Source organism: Erythrolamprus reginae, chromosome 1 (assembly GCF_031021105.1).
Source record: "Erythrolamprus reginae isolate rEryReg1 chromosome 1, rEryReg1.hap1, whole genome shotgun sequence".
Classification (NCBI taxonomy): Eukaryota; Metazoa; Chordata; class Lepidosauria; order Squamata; family Dipsadidae; genus Erythrolamprus; species Erythrolamprus reginae.
This window is the reverse complement of record NC_091950.1, coordinates 157881451-157903418: the sequence shown is the minus strand read 5'-3', so window position 1 is coordinate 157903418 and position 21968 is coordinate 157881451. Positions and strand designations below refer to the sequence as shown.

Here is a 21968-nt window from a genome sequence, read left to right as displayed (position 1 = left end):
TGGGGGGGGGCTAAACAGAGGCGGTGGCGGGGGGTTCAAGGGACCAACAGCCGGTCCTTTTCGAGGCTGCGTTGTTGCAGCGTCTGAGGCCGCCGCTGCCTCCGCCTCCAGGCGAAGGGATCTCCTTGGTGGGTGGCCTCGGAGGCTGCAACAACGCAGCCCCGAAAAGGACCGGCTGTTGGTCCCTTAAACCTGCCGCTGTCGCCCACTGCGGAGATCCCTTCGCCTGGAGGCGGAGGCGGCGGCCTCAGACGCTGCAACAACGCAGCCCCAAAAAGGACCGGCTGTTGGTCCCTTGAACCCACCGCCGCCGCCTCTGTTCGGGCGAAGGGATCTCCGCAGTGGGCGGCAGCAGCTTGAAGAGACCAACAGCCGATCCTCATTGAGCTGAGTTTCCTTTGGCTTCCTTCGAGGCAGCAGGTGAGCCTTGCAGTTTTGCCTCGAAGGAAGCCAAAGGAAGCTCAGCTCGGGGGCGGGCCTGAAGCAGCCGCCGCCTACTCCGCCCCACGCTTCGGCCGCGCTGGGGCCAAGTAAGCTGAGGCTAGGCCCGTCGCCCCGGCTCCAAGTGCGGGGCCTGGGCGGCCAAGCATTGGGAGGGCCTCGCCGTCACTTGGCGGGAGAAGAGCTCCCCTCCCCACGATCCGGGACAGCATGGCCGTCAGCAAGTTAGTGTGTGGGGGTCCTGATGGCTTGCTTACGGTCCCCTCCAGCCGCTCATGCAGGGTTTCCAGGCTTCTTGCGGGGCGGCGAAGAAGCAAAAAAGCGGCACTGAAGGGACCAATACGGTCTGCAGCTTAGCGTCTGGAGGAGGAGGAGGAAAGCCAGGGGGCGGGGAGGAAAGCGGGCCTGCAATTGGCCAATTTCTTTCTTGCCTTCAGGGAGAGGAACTGCTGCTGCTCTGCCATAGGGTGCTTTCCTCCCCGCCCCCTGGCTTTCTTCCTTGCCACCGCCAGACTCTCAGCAGCAGAGTAGAGGGGAGATTCGGGAGCAGCCGCGTGTCACCAAAAATGGCTACGCGTGTCAGTGCTGACACGCGTGTCATAGGTTCGCCATCACTGTCCTATACCTTTCTTCTATTCCTATATCTCTTCTTCTATTCTTTCATTGATATGTTCTATTACTATACCTTCTTTTCTATTCTTTCTTAGATATATTTTACTATGAGTATCTCCTCTATAACCTTCATCATATATTTTACTATGTGTATATATATACCCACTAAAACCCTCATTGTGTATTGGACAAAATAAATAAATAAATAAAGAATCGAATTGCTAGCAGTTGACAGAATTAGCCTGCAATGCTTCATTTTAACCACATCACCATGGCTCCTTCCATAAATTTTCAAGTTTTCCAATTGCATGAAAATAATTGTAAAATAATGTTTGGAGCTGGAGAATAGTATTTGGCACACAGTATAAGTCCAGTCCTGTTTGCTTGTGTTTCAGGCCCTGTGAATCTTTATTCAGGCTTCCCTTGCCCTATAACTGCCAGATTGCACATAGAGAAATCTATCACTCCCAGCAAACAAATAGAAAGGAAATACCGAGTTCTACTGGTTCATAATTTCATGGATGCATGCATGATCAGTTGGTATTGCTGGCTAGGTGTCTCAATAACAATTTTAGAATCTAGAAGAACTAAATTTATATTGAAGAGAGGGAGGAAAATTATCCCCCAGCAGAGCTTCATTATATCCAGGCTGAAAGTAGAGTGTCAGCTCTTTCATTCATGTTTTAGTTCCTTTCTGGGATTTAAGGAGTTGCATATTTTTCCTGCATATAAAATGCCTTACTGGTTCCTGTACAGAAAAGGTGTTGTAAAAGGAAGATTACCTGTGTCCCTGCTACCTCCAGCCCAGCCAGAAGATTAAAACCTACCTTAGAAGCTATGAATAGCCAGTTTTGTCTATTGGGATCTTGATCAGCCATAGAAGAAAATATAGCATATTGCTTGAGATGATGAAGCAGAACTCACTAGTATTTGAAGTCTTACAGTACACCTAAGTAGGGATCCTTGTAGCTTAAAAGCCTATTTAAAAAATAATAATTTGCTGCTGCTTTTCTAAACTTTCTAAATGCAAGTGGAGATTGCAAAACCAGACATTTTCCCGTGTAAGATTCACTATGTCTCAGTTGGCTAAACATTAAAAGGAATGAGAACTTTTTTCCACAATCGCTTTCTTCTTTATGCCATTTTACAGGTAGTCCTCAACATGACCATTATTGGGACTGGAACTTTGGTTGCTAAGCAAGGTGTTTGTTAAATGAGTCATGCCTGAATTTACAAACTTTCCCATCATGGTTGTTAAGTAAATCACTGTAGTTATATGAAGCATGGAGTTATTAAGCAAATCCAGCTTCCCCATTGAGTTTGCTTGTGGGAAGCCAGCTGGGAAGATGGCAAATAAGGTTCACATGACCTCAGGATGTTCCAACAGTCATAAATTCATACCTGTTGCCAAGGGCCTGAATTTTAATCATGCGACTGCAGAGGACTGCTATGGTAGTCACAAGCATGAGGACCACTCATAAGTCATTTTGTCCGTATTGTACAGTACAGTACAGTCATTAAATAAATGATTATAAATTGAGGACTATCTGGATGTTAGGACTATGTCCTCCTCTTCCAATTGTTTGCCACCATCTGTAGGTTTTCTTTGCTGCTCTTCAAAGTGGGTATTAACTATTTATTGGAAGATCTTTTTAACAGTTTTCATTGGAAAATAATGTTGAAATAGTTGGAGTAGATAACATGTTTCATTCAGTTCTTTGCTGCTACCAATAAGCAAACCAATTCCTGCATGTGGGAAAATGGCTAAGCTATTTTCTTTGGCCATCTACTGATTGATTGATTACATGGTATCAAGTCACTGTTAATTCATAGCAACCACATAACTGAATTTTCCGTCATGATTATCTATTTCTAGTTTGATCCTTCAGCTCTTCCAAGAGTACATTCATCGCTATTGGAGTGGAGTCCATCCCATTTAATGTCTCTTCCTCTTCCTCTCCTCTTCCCTTTTTACCCATCTTTTCCAACATTAGAGCTTACTTCAGAGAGCTGGATCTTTGCATAATGTATCCAAAGTAGGACAATTTGAGCCTGATTTATATCTATATAGATTTTAAACATGCCTGGGATAAACATATATCCATCCTAAGATAAAATACAAGAAATAGTATAAGGGCAGACTAGATGGACCATGCGGTCTTTTTCTGCCGTCAGTCTTCTATGTTTCTATTTTTTTATTTTTTGGATTTAAAAAAAAGTACAGGGTTTTTTTCTTTGAGCAAGGGCTGTATCCTCCAAGTGGTAAAGCCAGAACAAAATGGAAACTGCCAAAAACCTCATTCCCCTAAATTTTAATGCTAGTTCATTGCTCACTTTATAAGGCAATTTGAGTACTTTGACAGTCCCTGATTCTGGTAGGTTTCTAGAAGTACTACATACGGGTCACTGAGAATGAGCAGAGCTGAATGTCATTTAGTCTTTGGAGCAATCCTCTTATGCCTGTGAGCTTTTTGTGAGATACTCTGATTTGTGGGGGAGATAATAGCTCTGTATTTTCAGTTTGCCTTAAGAGGCACAAAGCCCTTTCGTATCCTTCTTTTTTCTCCTATTCCTTGACTATATGTCAAATTGTCCAAGTCACGCAAGCAGGAATTTGCAAAGGGTCATAGGTGGAGAGCTAAGGAATTTTCCCTGTTGAAACATGAATATCTTGACATAATAGAAAATACTTATAGCTCGGGTTTTAGATTTTGGCAGTGGTTTGCTCTCCAGGCTTGTTTCAATTTAGTTTCTGAACGTTTCATTATGAGACTAAGTAACATCAGCAGCAGGAGTTTCTTGTCCTGTTCTCCTTAGTTTATAAATGTCTTGTGACAAGATATTTATACGCTAAGGAGAATGGGAACAAGAAAATCCTGCTGATGTTACCTAGTCTGGAAATGAAATGTTCAGAAACTAAATTAAAACAAACTTGGAGAGAAAACCACTACCAAAATGAATATCTTTAGGATTCTTCCTGGTCATGGCTATTTCAGTAAACAAGTCTCAAAGATTGATGTATTTTGTGTTTCCTGAATCATGAATCCAGTATGGTGTATACTAATTAGTATACCGGTTTGGTGTGTGTTCTGCCCGGCTCTATGGTATGAGTCTCCTGAAAATTCAAGGGTACAAATTTCAGACACACACACACTTGAAAGTTCAAAAACAATGTTCTTTATCACAGAAATTCAAAAGAAACAAAGCACCCTTTTTGTATTGCAAAGAGCACTCGTCCCAAAACAACCTGGTAGCCTGTACAATCCCCTTAATCAGTCCTTAAGTACTTAGCTAGCAGCTGTGAAGGAACGTCACAGCCCGTCACAGCCCTCCTTCTTGCACGAATTGAAACACACACACTTTGCTCTGCTTTGGTTTCAAAGTCGTGAAAAATCAACAAACAAAGTCTGGAAACAGCAAGGCATGGTCCTGAATAAATAACGATCAGATAATCTTCCACAACGGCCAAGCCAGCACACTGCTGTTTATATCAGCAGCTCTAATTATTGGAGCCCCACTCAAACACAGGTGGCCTCTCTTATCTCCTGTAATATTTCTTCAATTGGTCTCTTCTATGCATAATTCTGCGCATGCGTGGGTCTAACACTTCCTCATCCGAATCGATAATGCAGATTGGCTTCCTGGGCTGTGTGCCAAGCCCCCCTCTTCCAAGTCACCCCCACCTTCTTCTTCATCCGAGGAAACTGCATTACCTGACTCTGTCGGCAATAAAACAGGCCTATGACATGTTGATGTTTCCCCTGCATCCACCTCCACATTCCTTGGGGCAGGAGATAGGCCAGAGCCAACCACAACAGTGTGTAGCGGTTAACTCTGATCAATTCTAAGCCTAGAAATCAGGGAACTGTGAGTTCTATTGCTCACTAAGGCATGAAAACTGGGTAGGTGACTTTGAGCAGTCACTCCTTTTCAGCCCAATGTACCTTATAAGGTTGTTGTGGAGAAAACAGGAGGAGGAAGGAGTATTAGGTATACTCGGCATCATGAATTATGTATAGAGTAATAAAGGTTGAATAAAAATCGAATGCGTACTTACGTAAAATAAAAATCAATTTGCCAATTCCATTGTTATTTGTGGGTACAACTGCAGTTAAATGACTACAGATGAAGGGCATTCTATTGTCCTTTCCTGTTTATTGTGCTCCTTCCAAAAGCTATTATCAATTGTACGGTATTTAGGTTACAGTGGCAGAAAGTTGTTTGCAAGTTAATAGGAAAACATTTTTATTAAGCGCAAGTCAGCATGAATTTGGAAAATGTAAATTGTGTCAGACAAAAAAAAATCTCCGCCACCCATCCTGTTTCTCTCATCTCTTTCATCTAATTAAATCCATGTTGATTGATGCAGAAATGCCATATCTTGTTTGTTTCAGGAACAGTTTCATTAATTGAGTTTCCTGAAATTCTACTGTGCTGAAAATACAGTGGTACCTCATCTTACGAACGCCTCTTCTAACGAACTTTTCAAGATACGAACCCGGTGTTTAAGATTTCTTTGCCTCTTCTTCCAAACTATTTTCACCTTACAAACCCAAGCAGCTGCTGCTGGGATGAAGGGGTTTCTTTTTTTCCCCTTTTTTGAAGAAAGAAAAGGGAGGGGCTGCTTGGAGTAAGAAACATTTTGTAGAGAACAACGTGCTTGCAAAGGCACTGAAACGGTGTCTTTTTAAGAAAGAAAAGAGAGGAGGGAGGGGCAGCTTGGGGGAGGAAAAATTTTGTAGAGAACAACGGTGCTTGCAAAGGAACTGAAAGGGTGTCTTTTTAAGAAAGAAAAGGGAGGAGGGAGGGGCAGCTTGGGTGAGGAAAAATTTTGTAGAGAACAACGTGCTTGCAGAGGCACTGAAACGGTGTCTTTTGAAGAAAGAAAAGGGAGGAGCGCCCCCCTTGCCTTTCTTCCTTCCCACTCACCCTTTAGCCTAGCCTTGCTTCTTCCACCCGCCCCCTTTAGCTGCTCCTCCCTGGCCTCTGTTTGCCTTCCTTCTAAAGTTTGGGATTTTCCTGAAGGATTTGCACGCATTATTTGCTTTTACATTGATTCCTATGGGAAACATTATTTCATCTTACGGACTTTTCACCTTACGAACCTCCTCCTGGAACCAATTAAGTTTGTATGATGAGGTACCACTGTATTAGCTTCTTTCTGTTCTATAATCAGAGGGAAGTCCTTTTAGACTCCACTAAAATGTTATTTAATGGCAGGATGGTGCTGAAAGCTACGCTGAGGTTTTGGAAGATGATCCACAGAATTTTGTCTTTTACCATAGATGTGCAGACTGAGAGCAAAAGATCAGGAGTTATAAGGATGGGACAGAAAATTCCAATAGGAAATAGGCACCTAGTTAGGCTGAGTTTAGAAAAGCGGGTCCTTAAAAGAGGAAAACTGTAGAAGAGTCGTGTTGGAGTACTAGTAGGTGACAGTCCATTTAGAAAAGTTCTCCTATTTGAAGAACTATTGTTTAGTAACTGTTTATCAGTGATGAAATATCTATTTTCCTCCACCACAGAAATTCACTCCCCAGGGTTTATTGGAAGAATAATTTAAATGCAGTAGGAAAGTTAAAATAGGAAAGGAGCCATGATGATGTAGTGGTTAGAATGCTGTATTGCAGGCTAACTCTGCTTACTACCAGGAGTTCAGTCATGGCCAGCTGAAGGTTGACTCAGCCTTCCATCCTTCCAAGGTTGGTAAAATGAGGACCCAGGTTGTTGGAGGCAATATCTTGACTTTGTAAACCACTTAGAAAGGGCTGTAAAGTTATAATATATATATATATATATATATATATATATATATATATATATATATATATATATGTGTGTGTGTGGGGGGGGGGGGGTTATGGCAGATCACCCTGGTATATTGAAGGAACGTCACAGCTCCTTTTTGCCTCTAGGCCAACCCAGGACCATTTCAAGGCAGTTAATTTATTCATAGCCGACAACTATATTCTGTATGTATCAAATGTTTTTAGCTGAAATTTTAAAATTAAGGGAGACTAGGATGGTACCATTTCGGCCTTGTTCTGGCCTCATCAGCTAGCCACACCCTTCCTTACTGGGATTCGATCTGGCAGCCTCTGCTTTGTAAGGCAGAGACTTAGCAGTTGAGCCACCAGACCTTGATCCCTCCAGCTCTGTACCAGGGAGGGGCTATATGTTTTTTTATGTCAGATCACCCTGGTATATTGAAGGAACATCACAGCTCCTTTTTGCCTCTAAGCCCAACCCAGGACCATTTCAAGGCAGTTAATTTATTCATAGCCGACAACTATATTCTGTATGTATCAAATGTCTGGTGGCTCAACTGCTAAGTCTCTGCCTTACAAGGCAGAGGCTGCCAGATTGAATCCCTGTAAGGAAGGTTTTGGCTTGCTGATGAGGCCAAAACAAGGCCGAAATGGTACCATCCTAGTCTCCCTTAATTTTAAAATTTCAGCTAAAAACATTTGATACATACATACATACATACATACATACATACATACATACATACATATGTCACATGTTTTTTTTTTTGCTGAATTTGAAAATTAAGGGAGACTAGGATAGATCTATTTCGGCCTTATTTTGGCCTCATCAGCTAGCCATACCCACTGGGACTTGAACCTGCAACCTTTGCCTTGTAAGGCAGAGAATTATCCTCTAGGCTACAGTATCCAATCCCTTCAGCTCTGCACCAGGGAAGGGTTACATATTTTTGTGTCAAATCACCCTGGTGTATTGAAGGAACATCACAGCTCCTTATTTGCCTCTCGGCCCAACCCAGGGCCATTTCCAAGGCAGTTAATTTTATTGATAGCCGACAATTCTATCTGTATGTGTCACATGTTTTTTTTTGCTGAATTTGAAAATTAAGGGAGACTAGGATAGATCTATTTCGGCCTTATTTTGGCCTCATCAGCTAGCCATACCCACTGGGACTTGAACCTGCAACCTTTGCCTTGTAAGGCAGAGAATTATCCTCTAGGCTACAGTATCCAATCCCTTCATATATATATGTGTATATATATATACACATACATACATACATACATACATACATACATACATACATACATAGCCATCCTCAATCTACAGAGAAGGGCAATCTAGAAATCCAAACAAACAAATCAATAAAATAAATAAATAAATAAATATAAGTCTAAGTGGTAGTGCTTTTGCTATAAATGTAGATCAGTAAATGGTAGGCATAACATCTGTAAGGGGATATTAATTATCTGTTCTGAATTGGTAGATGGAGGAAGTGTGAGATGAAAGAAAGACAGAAAATAAATTCTGTTTATTTCCCTGAACAGGTGAAGAATCACCTCATTCTCCAGATATTGCTAACTGCAAGTTAGGGGGCTGGAGAACACTGGACTTCATCAAAATCTAGAGGGCCCCCCATGCTTTCTGGCCTATTCAACAACAGAATGATAAGATGATTAAGTACGGTTGAAATTAGCAGACCCTTTTATGAGTAGGTGATTATAATTTTAGCAGTGCTGAAAACCTTCTGAGGAGATTTTTTTCCAGTAATCCTCTCTATGATATGAATGGCTAATGCATTAGTTCCACTGCATTTGAGATGTCCAGTTTAGGTCCCTCAAGCTCTCCAAAAGCACAGATGAATTCGAGATTCTGCAAAATAGGGCATCTGCTGTAATTAATGAAGTGGAAAAGTTTCAGTTTATTAGGAGACCTAGTCAATTTGGGCATTATTTAAATGACCCTGTAGAAGAATATGACTGAATATTTTGTAATTACAAACTTTTGTTTTAAATGTATGGGAGAAAAAGCTGTTATCCTAATCAGTCGCAGCCACAACTATTGCTATAACCTTGAAATTTAAAAATAAAAGGCATAAAGAGAGTAACCAGACTTCAGGAATGACAGAATATGAGTAAAAATGAGAACCCAGAGCCGATATATCACGTGCTACACTAGCAATATAGAGGACTGTAACTATTCAGTTTTATACATACGTACATGTAAACAGGAATAATACATGTAACTATGAAACAAATAATAATAATCTAGCCGTTTGCTAAAATAAAGCATTTAACCTGTTCACAGCATTATAAAAATGCAATCTCCTTCTGGGTATCCTGTCTCTTGCAATAACATTTGTACTTGACATTCTGAAAACATATTTTTCACTCTGTGTTAAAGGGTTGCAAATAGCACAAGACTTGTGTTAGGATCCAGAGGATCAGATATTAAATTGAATATACAAAAATAGGTCTTTTCAGCTTCAGACAAACCATTTCCACCATTAAAGGAGCAGAAACATATTTTTGACATTGCATTTTCATGGTCATGTGCCCATGTACATGTGGCGCATGAAAGAAAAGAGAAGCAACAAGTATCTATATTAAGAGCCACAATACATAAAAAGTACAAGGATACCAACGATAACTTTATTGCCCATTTTTCAATCATCAGTCATTCCCGTTCACCAGTCAGTTAAAAGGTTGATAGCAATGTTTGTGCTTGAATCACAACATTAAATAAGATTTAATTTCAAGGAGATTTTTCCTGCCTATGCATTAAGTTTCCGTGAAAATTCATCCAGGAGAGATAAAATTAATGCTGATGATAGTAGTGTTTCAGCATTTTCCAGGATGATAAGAAGCTTGGGCATTTTACTATTGCAAGATAATCTCATCCCAGATTCCTTTCTCCTCACCACTTTCTAATTTTTTTCTCCAATAATATTCTAGGCTCTGTTGTCAATTTTTTTAGGAAGGGTAAGGAAATCCTATTTCAAGTTATCTTCTTGCCATTTGTATTTATTATATTAGCTACAATTTGTATAGCCCGTTGGTAGTATTGTGATGTTCGGCATGAATGCATATTGCAATACAAGCTATTTATATCACACATTATAATAGAATTCCTTACATCATCATCAGCTCAACTGGGTTGTTTGGATTGTAATACCACAAGGTATTTAAAATAAAATTTAACAAAAACCCAAGCACTGCATTTCCAGTCACTATTTTTTAATGGTCTTTCCCACCTGATGAATAAATTCTTGATGTCCTGGATTACAACTTTTGCAATTCCTAACCTGCAAGGCTGCTCTTAAAAGAGCACGTTCCAAAAGGCTCATGTACATAATTTATGTTATAACCCATCCATTAATCATGATGGATGGGTTATAACAAACAGTGGAAGTGATGTGCCAGTGCCTGGAGGCTGTTGGGACCTGGATGGGTGTCAACAAATTCAAACTCAACCCAGACAAGACGGAGTGGCTGTGGGTCTTGCCTCCCAAGGACAATTCCATCTGTCCGTCCATTACCCTGGGTAGGGAACCACTGACCCCCTCAGAGAGGGTTCGCAACTTGGGCGTCCTCCTCGATCCACAGCTGACATTGGAACATCATCTTTCGGCTGTGGCGAGGGGGGCGTTTGCCCAGGTTCGCCTGGTGCACCAGTTGTGGCCCTATTTGGACCGGGACTCACTGCTCACAGTCACTCATGCCCTCATCACCTCGAGGTTCGACTACTGTAACGCTCTCTACATGAGGCTACCTTTGAAAAGTGTTCGGAAACTTCAGATCGTGCAGAACGCAGCCGCGAGAGCCATCGTGGGGCTTCCAAGATTCGCCCACGTTTCTTCAACATTCCGTGGCTTGCATTGGCTGCTGATCAGTTTCCAGTCACAATTCAAAGTGTTGGTCATCTCCCCTGTACTGTTGTCCCATTAGAGCCCCAAACCAGCTGGCAGATGGGGGTCAACCTCACACTGGAGAGGCAAGCTAATCCATGGTGGCTGACCAATTTTAGTTTTAAAAAATACCAAATTGTTGTGTGGATATCTTAATAGAATCTGAATTTCCAATAAGAATTTTCAAAATGCAGAATCAATAGGGTCTATTCTGATTGCTCCATTTAAGGTTCAAGTGTTGGCATTGACAGTTAAAAGCTTTCATGGTTTGCAGGTTTAGCAAAACTTCATTTCTGAAATGTTGGAAAACAGACAACATTAAAGATTAGATTAGATTAGATTTATTGGATTTATATGCCGCCCCTCTCCGCAAACTCGGGGCGGCTCACAACAATAATAAAAACAGTACATAGTAACAAATCCAATTCCCACCAATCTAATTACAATTTTAAATTTAAAAATTCATAAAACAATCCCAATATATATATAAAAAACAGGCACACAGTCAATCAATCAAACGGCAAAACAACATGGGCAAGGGGGAGATGTTTTAGTTCCCCCATGCTTGATGACAGAGGTGGGTTTTAAGGAGTTTACAAAAGGCAGGGAGGGTGGGGGCAATCCTAATCTCAGGGGGGAGCTGGTTCCAGAGGGTCGGAGCCCCCACAGAGAAGGCTCTTCCCCTGGGTCCCGCCAGACGGCATTGTTTAGTCGACGGGACCCGAAGAAGACCGACTCTATGGGACCTAACCGGTCGCTGGGATTCGTGCAGCAGGAGGCGGTCCTGAAGATATTCTGGTCCGATGCCATGAAGGGCTTTATAGGTCATAACCAACACTTTGAATTGTGACCAGAAACTGATCGGCAACCAATGCAGACTGCGGAGTGTTGGAATAATATGGGCATACTTAGAGAAGCCCATAATTGCTCTCGCAGCTGCATTCTGCATGATCTGAAGTTTCCGAACACTTTTCAAAGGTAGCCCCATGTAGAGAGCGTTACAGTAGTCGAGCCTCGAGATGATGAGGGCATGAGTGACTGTGAGTAATGACTCCCGGTCCAAATAGGGCTGCAACTGGCGCACCAGGCGAACCTGGGCAAACGCCCCTCGCCACAGCTGAAAGGTGTTTCTCTAATGTGAGCTGTGGATCGAGGAGGATGCCCAAGTTGCGGACCCTCTCTGAGGGGGTCAATAATCCCCCCCCCCAGGGTAATGGACGGACAGATAGAATTGTCCTTGGGAGGCAAAACCCATAGTCACTCAGTCACTCCGTCTTGTCTGGGTTGAGTTTGAGTTTGTTGACACCCATCCAGGCCCCAACAGCCTCCAGGCACCGGCACATCACTTCCACTGCTTCGTTGACTGGACATGGGGTGGAGATGTACAACTGGGTATCATCGGCGTATTGATGATACCTCACCCCATGCCCTTGGATGATCTCACATTAAGTAGGTTGTGGTAGGCTAAAGGGACCACACTACTGAGAGCACAAGACATTTAATCTAATCCATAATGTCTCTCTAACAAGGGTTAGTCCTATGTTTCCAAGAAGACACAAGCAGGGCTATTTCAAAATTGAGGGGAAAAAATTGCACACTCATAATTCTGTCTCTGTTTTCATTACCTAAAATGGCTATGCGGAATAACTGAAACTGAAATAAAATGTTGAAAGGATCTCAGAGGATTAATGAATCTTAAACCTGAGTCATTGGGCTTACATCTTGTATTTAGCGTTTGAGGCAATCTTACTTTGAGCATCAGTTGCTGGAAAACATTAAAGGGAGGGTGCCTTTTTTTCACATCCAAAAACGTTGGCTTTCCACAGTCTAAGATGAAGGAAAAGGTTGACTTTCTGCATGATCAGCACAACTCTAAAGTGCTCTCGAGGCAGTTAAATATGTATTAGCCAAATTTGAAATATTCAGTGCAAGTACTTTTTCACACACCATATAATTTAGTCACGGTTGCGGGTTTATAGGTGGTATAAAAAAAAGGGAGCAGGCAATGGATACATCAATGTTAAAAAGAAAATCACACCCATTAGTGCTGGCCATATAGGGAACATTCTTGGAATTGCTCAGAAGGTTTAAAGGAAAGATTAATCATTCTCTAGGTCTTTAATGAGATAGGCCAAAGAGAGAAACAATTCAATTAAGAAGAATTCAAGGAAGACAGTAGTCACTTCCAAGCTTTAGGTATGCCCCTGATCAGTAGTGGCTTTCACTTACCTTCGCTACTGGTTTGGAGCTGGGAATACGCATGTGCTTCTGCGCATGCACAGATCATCTATGATGATGTCTGGGTGGGTGGGTGGGCAGAGACTCCCACCAACACTTCCAGTTCACTCAACCTGGGGTGAATTGGTAGCAACCCACCACTGTCCCTGGTGCTAAACATATATTTATGGTTAGTCGTAAAGATAGAAACATAGAAACATAGAAGACTGATGGCAGAAAAAGACCTCATGGTCCATCTAGTCTGCCCTTATACTATTTCCTGTATTTTATCTTACAATGGATATATGTTTATCCCAGGCATGTTTAAATTCAGTTACTGTGGATTTACCAACCACGTCTGCTGGAAGCTTGTTCCAAGGATCTACTACTCTTTCAGTGAAATAATATTTTCTCACGTTGCTTTTGATCTTTCCCCCAACTAACTTCAGAATGTGTCCCCTTGTTCTTGTGTTCACTTTCCTATTAAAAACACTTCCCTCCTGGACCTTATTTAACCCTTTAATATATTTAAATGTTTCGATCATGTCCCCCCTTTTCCTTCTGTCTTCCAGACTATACAGATTGAGTTCATTAAGTCTTTCCTGATATGTTTTATGCTTAAGACCTTCCACCATTCTTGTAGCCCGTCTTTGGACCCGTTCAATTTGTCAATATCTTTTGGATCCCTGAGTCCTACGGGATTGGGCAGCATAGAAGTGAAGTACATTAAATTAAATTAAATTATATTTAGGGGGTGGAGGGAGAGCTGATCTTAGAAATGAAAAGATGATGATGATTGAGTTAAAAAATTGCAATCTGGATGACTTAAGTGTAGGAAATGTCAGGAACTCTGAATCAAGTAAAATTAAGCAGAAGAAAGACTTGTCTGTTGATGAAAACCAGACTTACAACATTCATAGAAAAGACATCCTTAGGTATAGGAGGAATGTTGATGTCTCTGTAAGGTAGCCTCCCCATCACTAACAATATGAGTCCTGTTTTCATCTGGTTAGCACAATATGGACCTTAGCCCTTCGTTCACCACTGAGAGACATTTTGCTGTAGGCAAAAATCAGTGCCATGGACCAGAAAACATCCTCTGTTTTGTTGCTGTTTGTTTCTGTATTTCTATCCAGGAGGAAGTTGAAATCTTAGGGAGAAGAAAATCGGGGTTTTCAGCTGGGAAATAAGAATAGAAAGAAAATGTGATGTCGCTTGACAAGATCTTTTGTTCCTGACAGATAGTCATTTTGGCTGCTCCCCAAAATAATATGTATTCCATCTCATTTTGCATGATAGTAATAGCAGCTTTTCCACTTTCGAGAAGTTTGTGACTGAGCTGGGCACGTATTTGTAGATGTGTGTTTCCAAATCACACTTTCCTCATCTTTTAGCTTGCTCTTTCCATTGTCACTGCCGTTTCTTTTCCTGCTTCCTTTTATGCCTATCTGTGGGGCAGGAAAATAGTCATCCCTCTGCTGTACACCCAGATGATCCATGAAAGGCATCAAGAGGGAGATTGTACCCCATTCGGCCACTAGTCCAAAGCTGATGAATTGCAGTAGTTTGGAAAGCTAACATCTCTTTGACGCCATTTTTGCACCACCCTTTAAGCAATTCAGGCTGTTTAGCTACTCACAAGTTGCATTTGGAGCAAAGGATCCCCCCCATCCAATTTAGAAAGCGTTGACAGATAAAATAGCAAAGCAGATGTTTTCAAGGGACAGAGGCTGATCTGAAAAGGAAAGGGTGTGTTGACAGGTTGAAAAGGCTCTGGGGGACAGAAGCTGCATTCTGTCTATGCTCTCATCTTGCAACGCTAAATATCCGTTCCAGGGGCTTTTGATTTATATCATGTCAGTTAGGGAGAGAAAGCAAGGAGTTAGCAGTACAGCTTAGTCGAATGCCATTAGTGCCTTCCCCCCAACCTCTTTTAATTCATTGAGCAATCAGCCATGCTAGGAAGGTGTGGTTCCCCGTGCAACGAAATTACTCTGGCAGAGCAGTGATACATCTTGCAGAGGTGTCATTAGCCTTATGGCAGGAGCAGCAAGCAGACTTGTCACATTTTTTAATATCAGCGGATGCTGCTACTAAAGGGTTTGTGTGTATGGTTGTCTCATGCTTTCCAGAATAATAGTGAGCAACCTTTCACTGGCTTTATTGATTGATAGAATATCTGCTATGAAGTGTGGGCTTGTAGCCACTTGCTGGGCGGGAGGGAGATGTAAGTAGTAGAATAAAATGGGAAATGTGATAAACGAGCCCTCTGTAGCTTACCACGCCCATCTTTGCAGTCATTTTGTAAGATTTGCCACAGGTGGCCTCTAAATTCCAAATAGGCCTGTGTAGCCAAAATTTCTCAGCAAAATAATGGGTCTTACATCCAGATTTCGATCTCTGTTGTATTTATCTGAACAGAGATCCACAGAGTTAAGCACAAGAGCCAGTAATCAAGAAAGAGTAAATAGGCTGGTTTGAAAGCTTGGGCGGTTGCCATTGGTTTGAGGATAGCAGGTGTGTTTCTGCCACAGGAGGATTATAAATAGAAGATTATAATTCCGTTTTTGAGCTAGAATTTTCTGAAAAACTCCCTAAACTTGGAAGAGTAATCTGGTCCATGGTTTAGGTAAACTTTGGCCTATTTCCAACTAATCCCAACTTTCTTTATTCTGCCCATAGTGTAATCCAATATTGTTTAAACTTTCTAATTTCTACTTGTTTTATGTTTAATAATGTAAATAAATAATCTTGTATTTAAATGTTGTCCTTGATTATACTATTCTTACTGTTTGTGATGAAAAAGTAATTGCTTTTGTGTTTTTCTGAAGGAAAGAGTTATGTGTTTTAAGGAGAGAGCAGTTGAGAAACAGATTGAGAGCCAGATTTAGGAATTGGAATGCAACTGCCCAATATTTTTGTTTATCTTCAACAGTTTACAAAGTGATGATAGAGAATCAGCTTCCGAGTACAAAAACATCTGTGGATCTTGGTTTTATAAGAGTGGTAGGACTCAATTTCTTCAGAGCCAGAGGCATTGTATCCCAACCAACAAAACGTTTGCACAGAGAAGCACAGTTTAGCCAGAGGGAAATTTATAACTGGAAGTGGTACTAGAGAACAGAAGAGACAAGCATTGTTACACAGAGAAAAGCAGGATGAAACTAGATCTAAAATTATTTTATTCTTCTTTTACAGACACTGAACAAGAACAATTTAATACCAGATGACAGGACCAACTTCTATCCTTTGCAACAAACAAATGTGTACACAACAACCTATTATCCTAGTACACTGAATAAATACGACTACAGGCCTGAGGCCTCCCCTGGAAGGACCTTTACTAATAGCTGATGACGATCTGCCTAAGAACTGGATTACTTCCTATATGATTTTTATTTTTAAAATTGAGTTTATGGACCAAATATTGGCCCAATCTATAGATGTAAATATTATAAGTGGGCCTTTTATTTTCTCTCTTATTGGTGGTCTTACTTTCAAGTAGCACATCTCCTTAAGTGGATCTTCTGCTTATGGATAATGGATGGTCTAGGATATTTGAGGAGTATTCCGCTAGAGATAGCCGATCCGGTTATGGACATCACAGTTTGAGTTGTCCCTTCGGTGTCTGATACGAAGATAATCCTGGAACCAGCCCTAATGTGCTAGGTTTGTGTGGAATGATATGACTATCCAGTACAACTCCAGAAGTTCTGTGGACATTGGAAGAGAAATCCTAGCGAATCGCTGAGACTTATTCTTCACATGCCTACAGGTTAATAGTATTAGGAATATCATCCATCAGACAGACTTGTGGAACACCATATTCAAGAGTTTGGCTTTTAAGCTTCAGGATCATCAGCATTTTCTGTGACATGGCAAAAATATATGCAAGCAACCTTTAATGGGAAAAATCCTGTCTGATTTATAAAACAAATGAGAGAACTTCACACAAGAGAAATGTTTTGAAACATTTCTAAAGCAAAGTGGTAAGACTTTTAAGTTTGGATACATGAAGCATGGGCTTTGGATACGCAAAAGATGGTTGATTCTCCTGGACCAATAGGAAGAGAATGAAGCAAGAGCCAAGGAAGATTCTGATAGAAACTTTCCACTTCTTGCTTTGACTCCAGGAGATTCTCAAGACACCGTTGGACTGATGGCCCTCTGCCCTTGTTGAATTTACCAAGCTTTGTGCTAATGCTGATTTTATTTTTTATAATTTTTTTATTCACTTGAACAAAGAAAGAATATTGATTTCAGTATGTCTCTAAAGAATGTCTCCATAGTGTAGCCTAACCCAGAAAGCCTACGGCAAAGTCTTTAGTGTCTTCCAGCCAAGAGAGAAATAAAGTGTACATCAGTAGCTGCCATTGTTCACTAGTATTGGAGCAAGAAAGATAATTATTCTGCTCCAATTAAAATAAACTGGGGTCTGTAGCATTTTGAAACAATCCAGCCCAGCCTTCAAAGGTTATCTTTTATGCTGTGTTAGACCAATGCATCTAGTCATGTTATTTTGGGCTAGATGAGTCTCTTGTTACGATACCTTCTCATCATTTAATGTAAAAAACTTCTTGGTGCTAAGCAGTGAAGATGGCCGCAATATATATAGCATGTGATAAGAATGCAAGCCAGTTCCTACATGAATTCTGATCTGTTTGCTGTTGCTGGGTTGTCCGTGCTTTAAGCCATTGGTTTCCAACTCAGGTTGACTAGCATTGAACACCGAATGGGCAGCTGCTGGTAGTACCTTCATAATTATCTATTGGAAGAATTGTCTAAGAGGTGGCACAGTCCAGACCCCACATCTAAGCAAGAAACCCAGACTGATAAGTGACTCTAAAATGACTCAGGATGCTGTTTTGAAAGTGAGAAAATGATCCAGGGCTGATACCAGCGTCTCATTCTACCTTACAGAATCAGAAGTCATAAAACAAGCATTAGTGCCTAAGCTGTGAAAAACCCTGGCTGAGTGCATGGGACAGATACGATTTAGTGATTTAGAGAGGATGTCCTCTACGGATCTTTCCGTTAGCTAATGAAAGAGAGAGTGAATGGGCAGTCAAATTGCTACAGGCTCCTAACCCAAGCTAGGCCCTTGTAGGAAGGTGTGTCAAGTTCCTGTGAGAGCAAACTGTGTAAATTTCACCAGCAGAAGCTGCTGCTTGTGCAGATCTGTAATAATCAGGATACTTGTTATTAACTAATTAACACTTGAGGTCTGTAAGAAATTGTTGGATCAAGGCCAGAGTGAAGCATTGTTTCAGAAAGAGTTCCTTTTTTTTTTTTTGGCAAGAATTCATTTTGCAGCGGTAACTGCAAATTAAGTATTCATAATTCTGTTGTTTGGCTTGATTTTAATTTTTTTTGCCATGAGGGGGATCCAGGTGGATTTTTTTTTTCAGTGACTTAAATAATGGGTTTTCATTCCTCTTACATATTTTTTTTCTTCAGATATCAGAAATCATGGCATGTTTCAGGGCAGGGATATTTTTATGTACTCTGTTGCAATTCTTTCTTCCCAGGGACCCAAATGTGAAAAATGATAGGCTTTCAAAAATAAGAACAACCATTCTCAAATCAGTTGCATATGCTCCTGAAAAGAAGGCAATCGAGGGAAGCAGTGGGTGAAAAATAATCGGAGCTATTACCACGCAGTTGTCTGCTTGAGTGTGGCATTTTTTTTCTTGCTCGGATTAATGCTCCTGAATTCACGGGGAAGGCTGTTGACATGAACATTCTGTCTCCAATGCCTTTATGCTTAAGGCGCAGGGCAGCTGGTGATCAGTCCGTTTGCTGTGGAGGGATTGTCTAAATCAGAGATCTTCAAACTTGGCAACTTTAAGACTTGTGGACTTCAACTCCCAGAATTCTGGCAGTCGAAGTCCACAAGTCTTAAAGATGCCAAGTTTGGGGACCCCTGGTCTAAATGCTTGCTTTTCTATGTGCAATACTAGTGCAATAGGAATTTCTTGCGTTTCGGAAACAACATTCTCCCTGAAAGAAAACAAAACTCCAGTCCCTCTGTTGGACAACCAAATCGTCTTGCCTTTGATGTGGCAACAAACCCACCTATGTTGAGGTGTACTTCAGTATGAAGAAAAACTAACTCGGAGCTTTCCCAGGCTGACCAAGTTGTTCCTCAGTGCTGTCCAGAAAGCTGCTTTGGAATCTCAATCCAAATATATGCAACACTTGGGAGCAATGTAGGGGAGGGGGGAATAATAAAATTGAATTTTAAATTACATTAAATGCAAGCTTCTGGGAACTGTCTCTTAATACTCTTATGGTCAGGCATCAAGGAGATGTTCACAAAAGCCTACTATTTAAAAAGCACTAGAATGAAAGCCAAATGGATTAAAGCCTTCCCATTTCTTACACTTGATAATTTCAGCCGCCTATTTGGGCGACTTTAGGTGGCATCTACAAAATATAACCAAGCAGCTGTGGAAAAGTAGTTACTAAAGCTAGTCATAACTAATAGTTATTTCAAAGGGCTGTACGGAGTCCAAGTAAATGGCTGAAGGGAGCAGCCAGCCATATTCAGGTGTTTAGAAGTGTGATTTGAAACTTTTCGTTAATTCTGATCTTCACTTAATGGTTTGTTTCCTTCATTAGAAAGGATTGGAAGAGGGAGGGAGTTTTCATATTTGGATAGGACAGTCTATTAACACCTTTCTTTTTCATAATTAACTTCTGTGATCTTTTGGGTGTGAGAAATTATTGCTATACGTGTTTCATTATGGATCATTATCTTATTACATTAGCTTTTAATAGGTACGGTTTGTAGAGATTTGGCAATTTGCTATTACACACTCTGGTTCAGCAATTCCTTACTGGCAGCTCTAAAAACTTTCTTCCCAGAAGAGCTGATTCGTTTAAATGGAATTGACAGCTCCTGCTGCTCCAAGGAAGCCATATTGACAGGAGAATGTGAAGTGTGCATCTTGGAAAGCCTTCCAGGTTCTGAATTGGAGCCAAAGGGTCCAGGGAGTCAACGGAGGAAGAGCTGATTCCGCCTGTTACAACATTGTCCTTCAACAGTTTCTCTGTGTTCCTGTGGTTTTCTTCAGTGTTGTCTTCTTCCATCACGATAGGAATACAGAGCATATTTACCCTGATAAAGCAACTGAGCTTCATTACAACTCTATGCCAACCATGTACTTACTCTGCTGTCTATTTCTGCCAGGACACCAAAATGCAATGTGGGTCATTTGTGTTGTCTCTTCTCTAACTCGAGGAAATACGGTCTCCTTTGCCGAACTGTCGTGACGCCATCTTGAACTGCCCGCTGGTCTAGAGACTGTTCCGGAGCTCAATCCTGAATTGACTGCTGGGAGTTCATTTGATGCGTATTGTTCTTAAATAAAGATGCCTACTATTACGGTATTAAGAAAATGGAATATTAAGGAAATGTCATTCCAAGGGAGAACGCGTATTTCCATGACTCACCCCACATTTGAGATACACATGTATACCTATTGCCTTATTATTTTTTTTAGAGAATGATACATTAAATTAAGATCTATATAAGAAGTGGAAATGATTTGCATTCTTTTCAAAGCATAATTTAGGACTATAATTTCCTAGCGTTATGAAATCTATTGTGACAAAAAGATCATTCAGAGTTTAGTCTGTGTAATCATTACTCACACTGAATGTGAAATTTTCTTACTCATGCAAACTATAAATGCCATGAAATCCTCTTATTCAAACACTGGTAAATATATTGTTATATATTTATAACAGAAATGTTATATATTTACTGCTGAATGTCTACAAAATAAATTTAGAATAAAATGAAAAAGAAAAAACAGAAAATGGCAGCACTAGACTTTTAAAGGAAATCCTTCTCCCAGCAGGTTTTAACAAAAACTTGATTTTTCATAGATCAATGATTTTTTTTCATTGTTTAATGAAAATTGAAAAGTTGACTTTTTAAACTAGAAATGTTCATCTTCCCCTGGAAAAAAAAATCCATTCCTGTTCAGAATGGCAAAGTAAACAATGTTTGTATTTGCTCATACTTTATGAATAAACAGCCCAAATTGATTTAGTACTTCGTTGCAATTGTCTTAATTATCAATAAATAGATGTGAAGCTAGAACTGCAAAGATAATCGTTCAAGCTTCTTTTCAATTTTGTTTTTGTTGTTTTGTCGCAGACTGCTATGGCGCTATGCAATCTCATTTGGCATGCAAAACTGACCTAGAAGGGTCAAATCATGACATTAGTTGGGTAATGGATGTGGATTGCGTGGATCTTCTCCGGGTCCCGTCAACTAAACAATGTCGCTTGGTGGGACCCAGGGGAAGAGCCTTCTCTGTGGCGGCCCGGCCCTCTGGAACCAACTCCCCCCAGAGATTAGAGTTGCCCCCACCATCCTTGCCTTTTGTAAGCTACTTAAAACCCACCTCTGCCATCAGGCATGGGGGAATTGAGATCCTCTTTCCCCCTAGGCCTTTACAATTCTATGCATGGTATGTATGTATCTATGTCTGGTTTTTATATTAATGGGTTTTTAATCATTTTTAGTATTAGATTGCTATTGTACTCTGTTTTATTGTTGCTGTTAGCCGCTCTGAGTCTCCGGAGAGGGGCGGCATACAAATCCAATAAATAAATAAATAAATCACTTTCTTTAGTTTGCTGTTCAGAACTATACAGATACAGCCATTCAGTGCTGCCCATTTGGGAGATGATTCCTGGTTATGTGCATTTGACAATGACTGGGCTATGAGTGTGCAGTGAAAGCCAATTTGGTGTGATGGTTAAGGCACCAGATTAGAAACCAGGAGTTCTAGTCTTGCCTTAGATCAGGAGTGTTAAACTGGTAGCCTGTGGGCCGGATGAGTCACACATAGGCCACGCCCACCCCGGCTCCACAAATGTTGCAAAACATCACATGACATCAACGTGATGCCGCAAATTTGACATCTGTGCCTTTGATGAAGCCAGTTTGAGTGACCTTGGGCCAATTGGTTTCTCTCATCCCTAGGATGCAGATAAGGAAAGGCCA

The 21968-nt window shown here is 40.9% G+C and overlaps 1 protein-coding gene across 2 annotated transcripts in view; it reads left to right on the top strand.

Annotated features, from left to right (window-relative positions):
* The window catches only part of SEMA5B (semaphorin 5B), a 622390-nt gene extending 601384 nt beyond the window's left edge, over nt 1–21006 (top strand). For both annotated transcript variants that reach the window (XM_070730236.1, XM_070730229.1), the window contains one exon: nt 16145–21006. In XM_070730236.1, coding sequence (XP_070586337.1) covers nt 16145–16300 — 156 coding nt within the window. In that variant the 3' untranslated portion in view covers nt 16301–21006. The remainder of the gene's footprint in view (nt 1–16144) is intronic.
* The last annotated feature ends 962 nt before the right edge of the window (nt 21007–21968 follow it).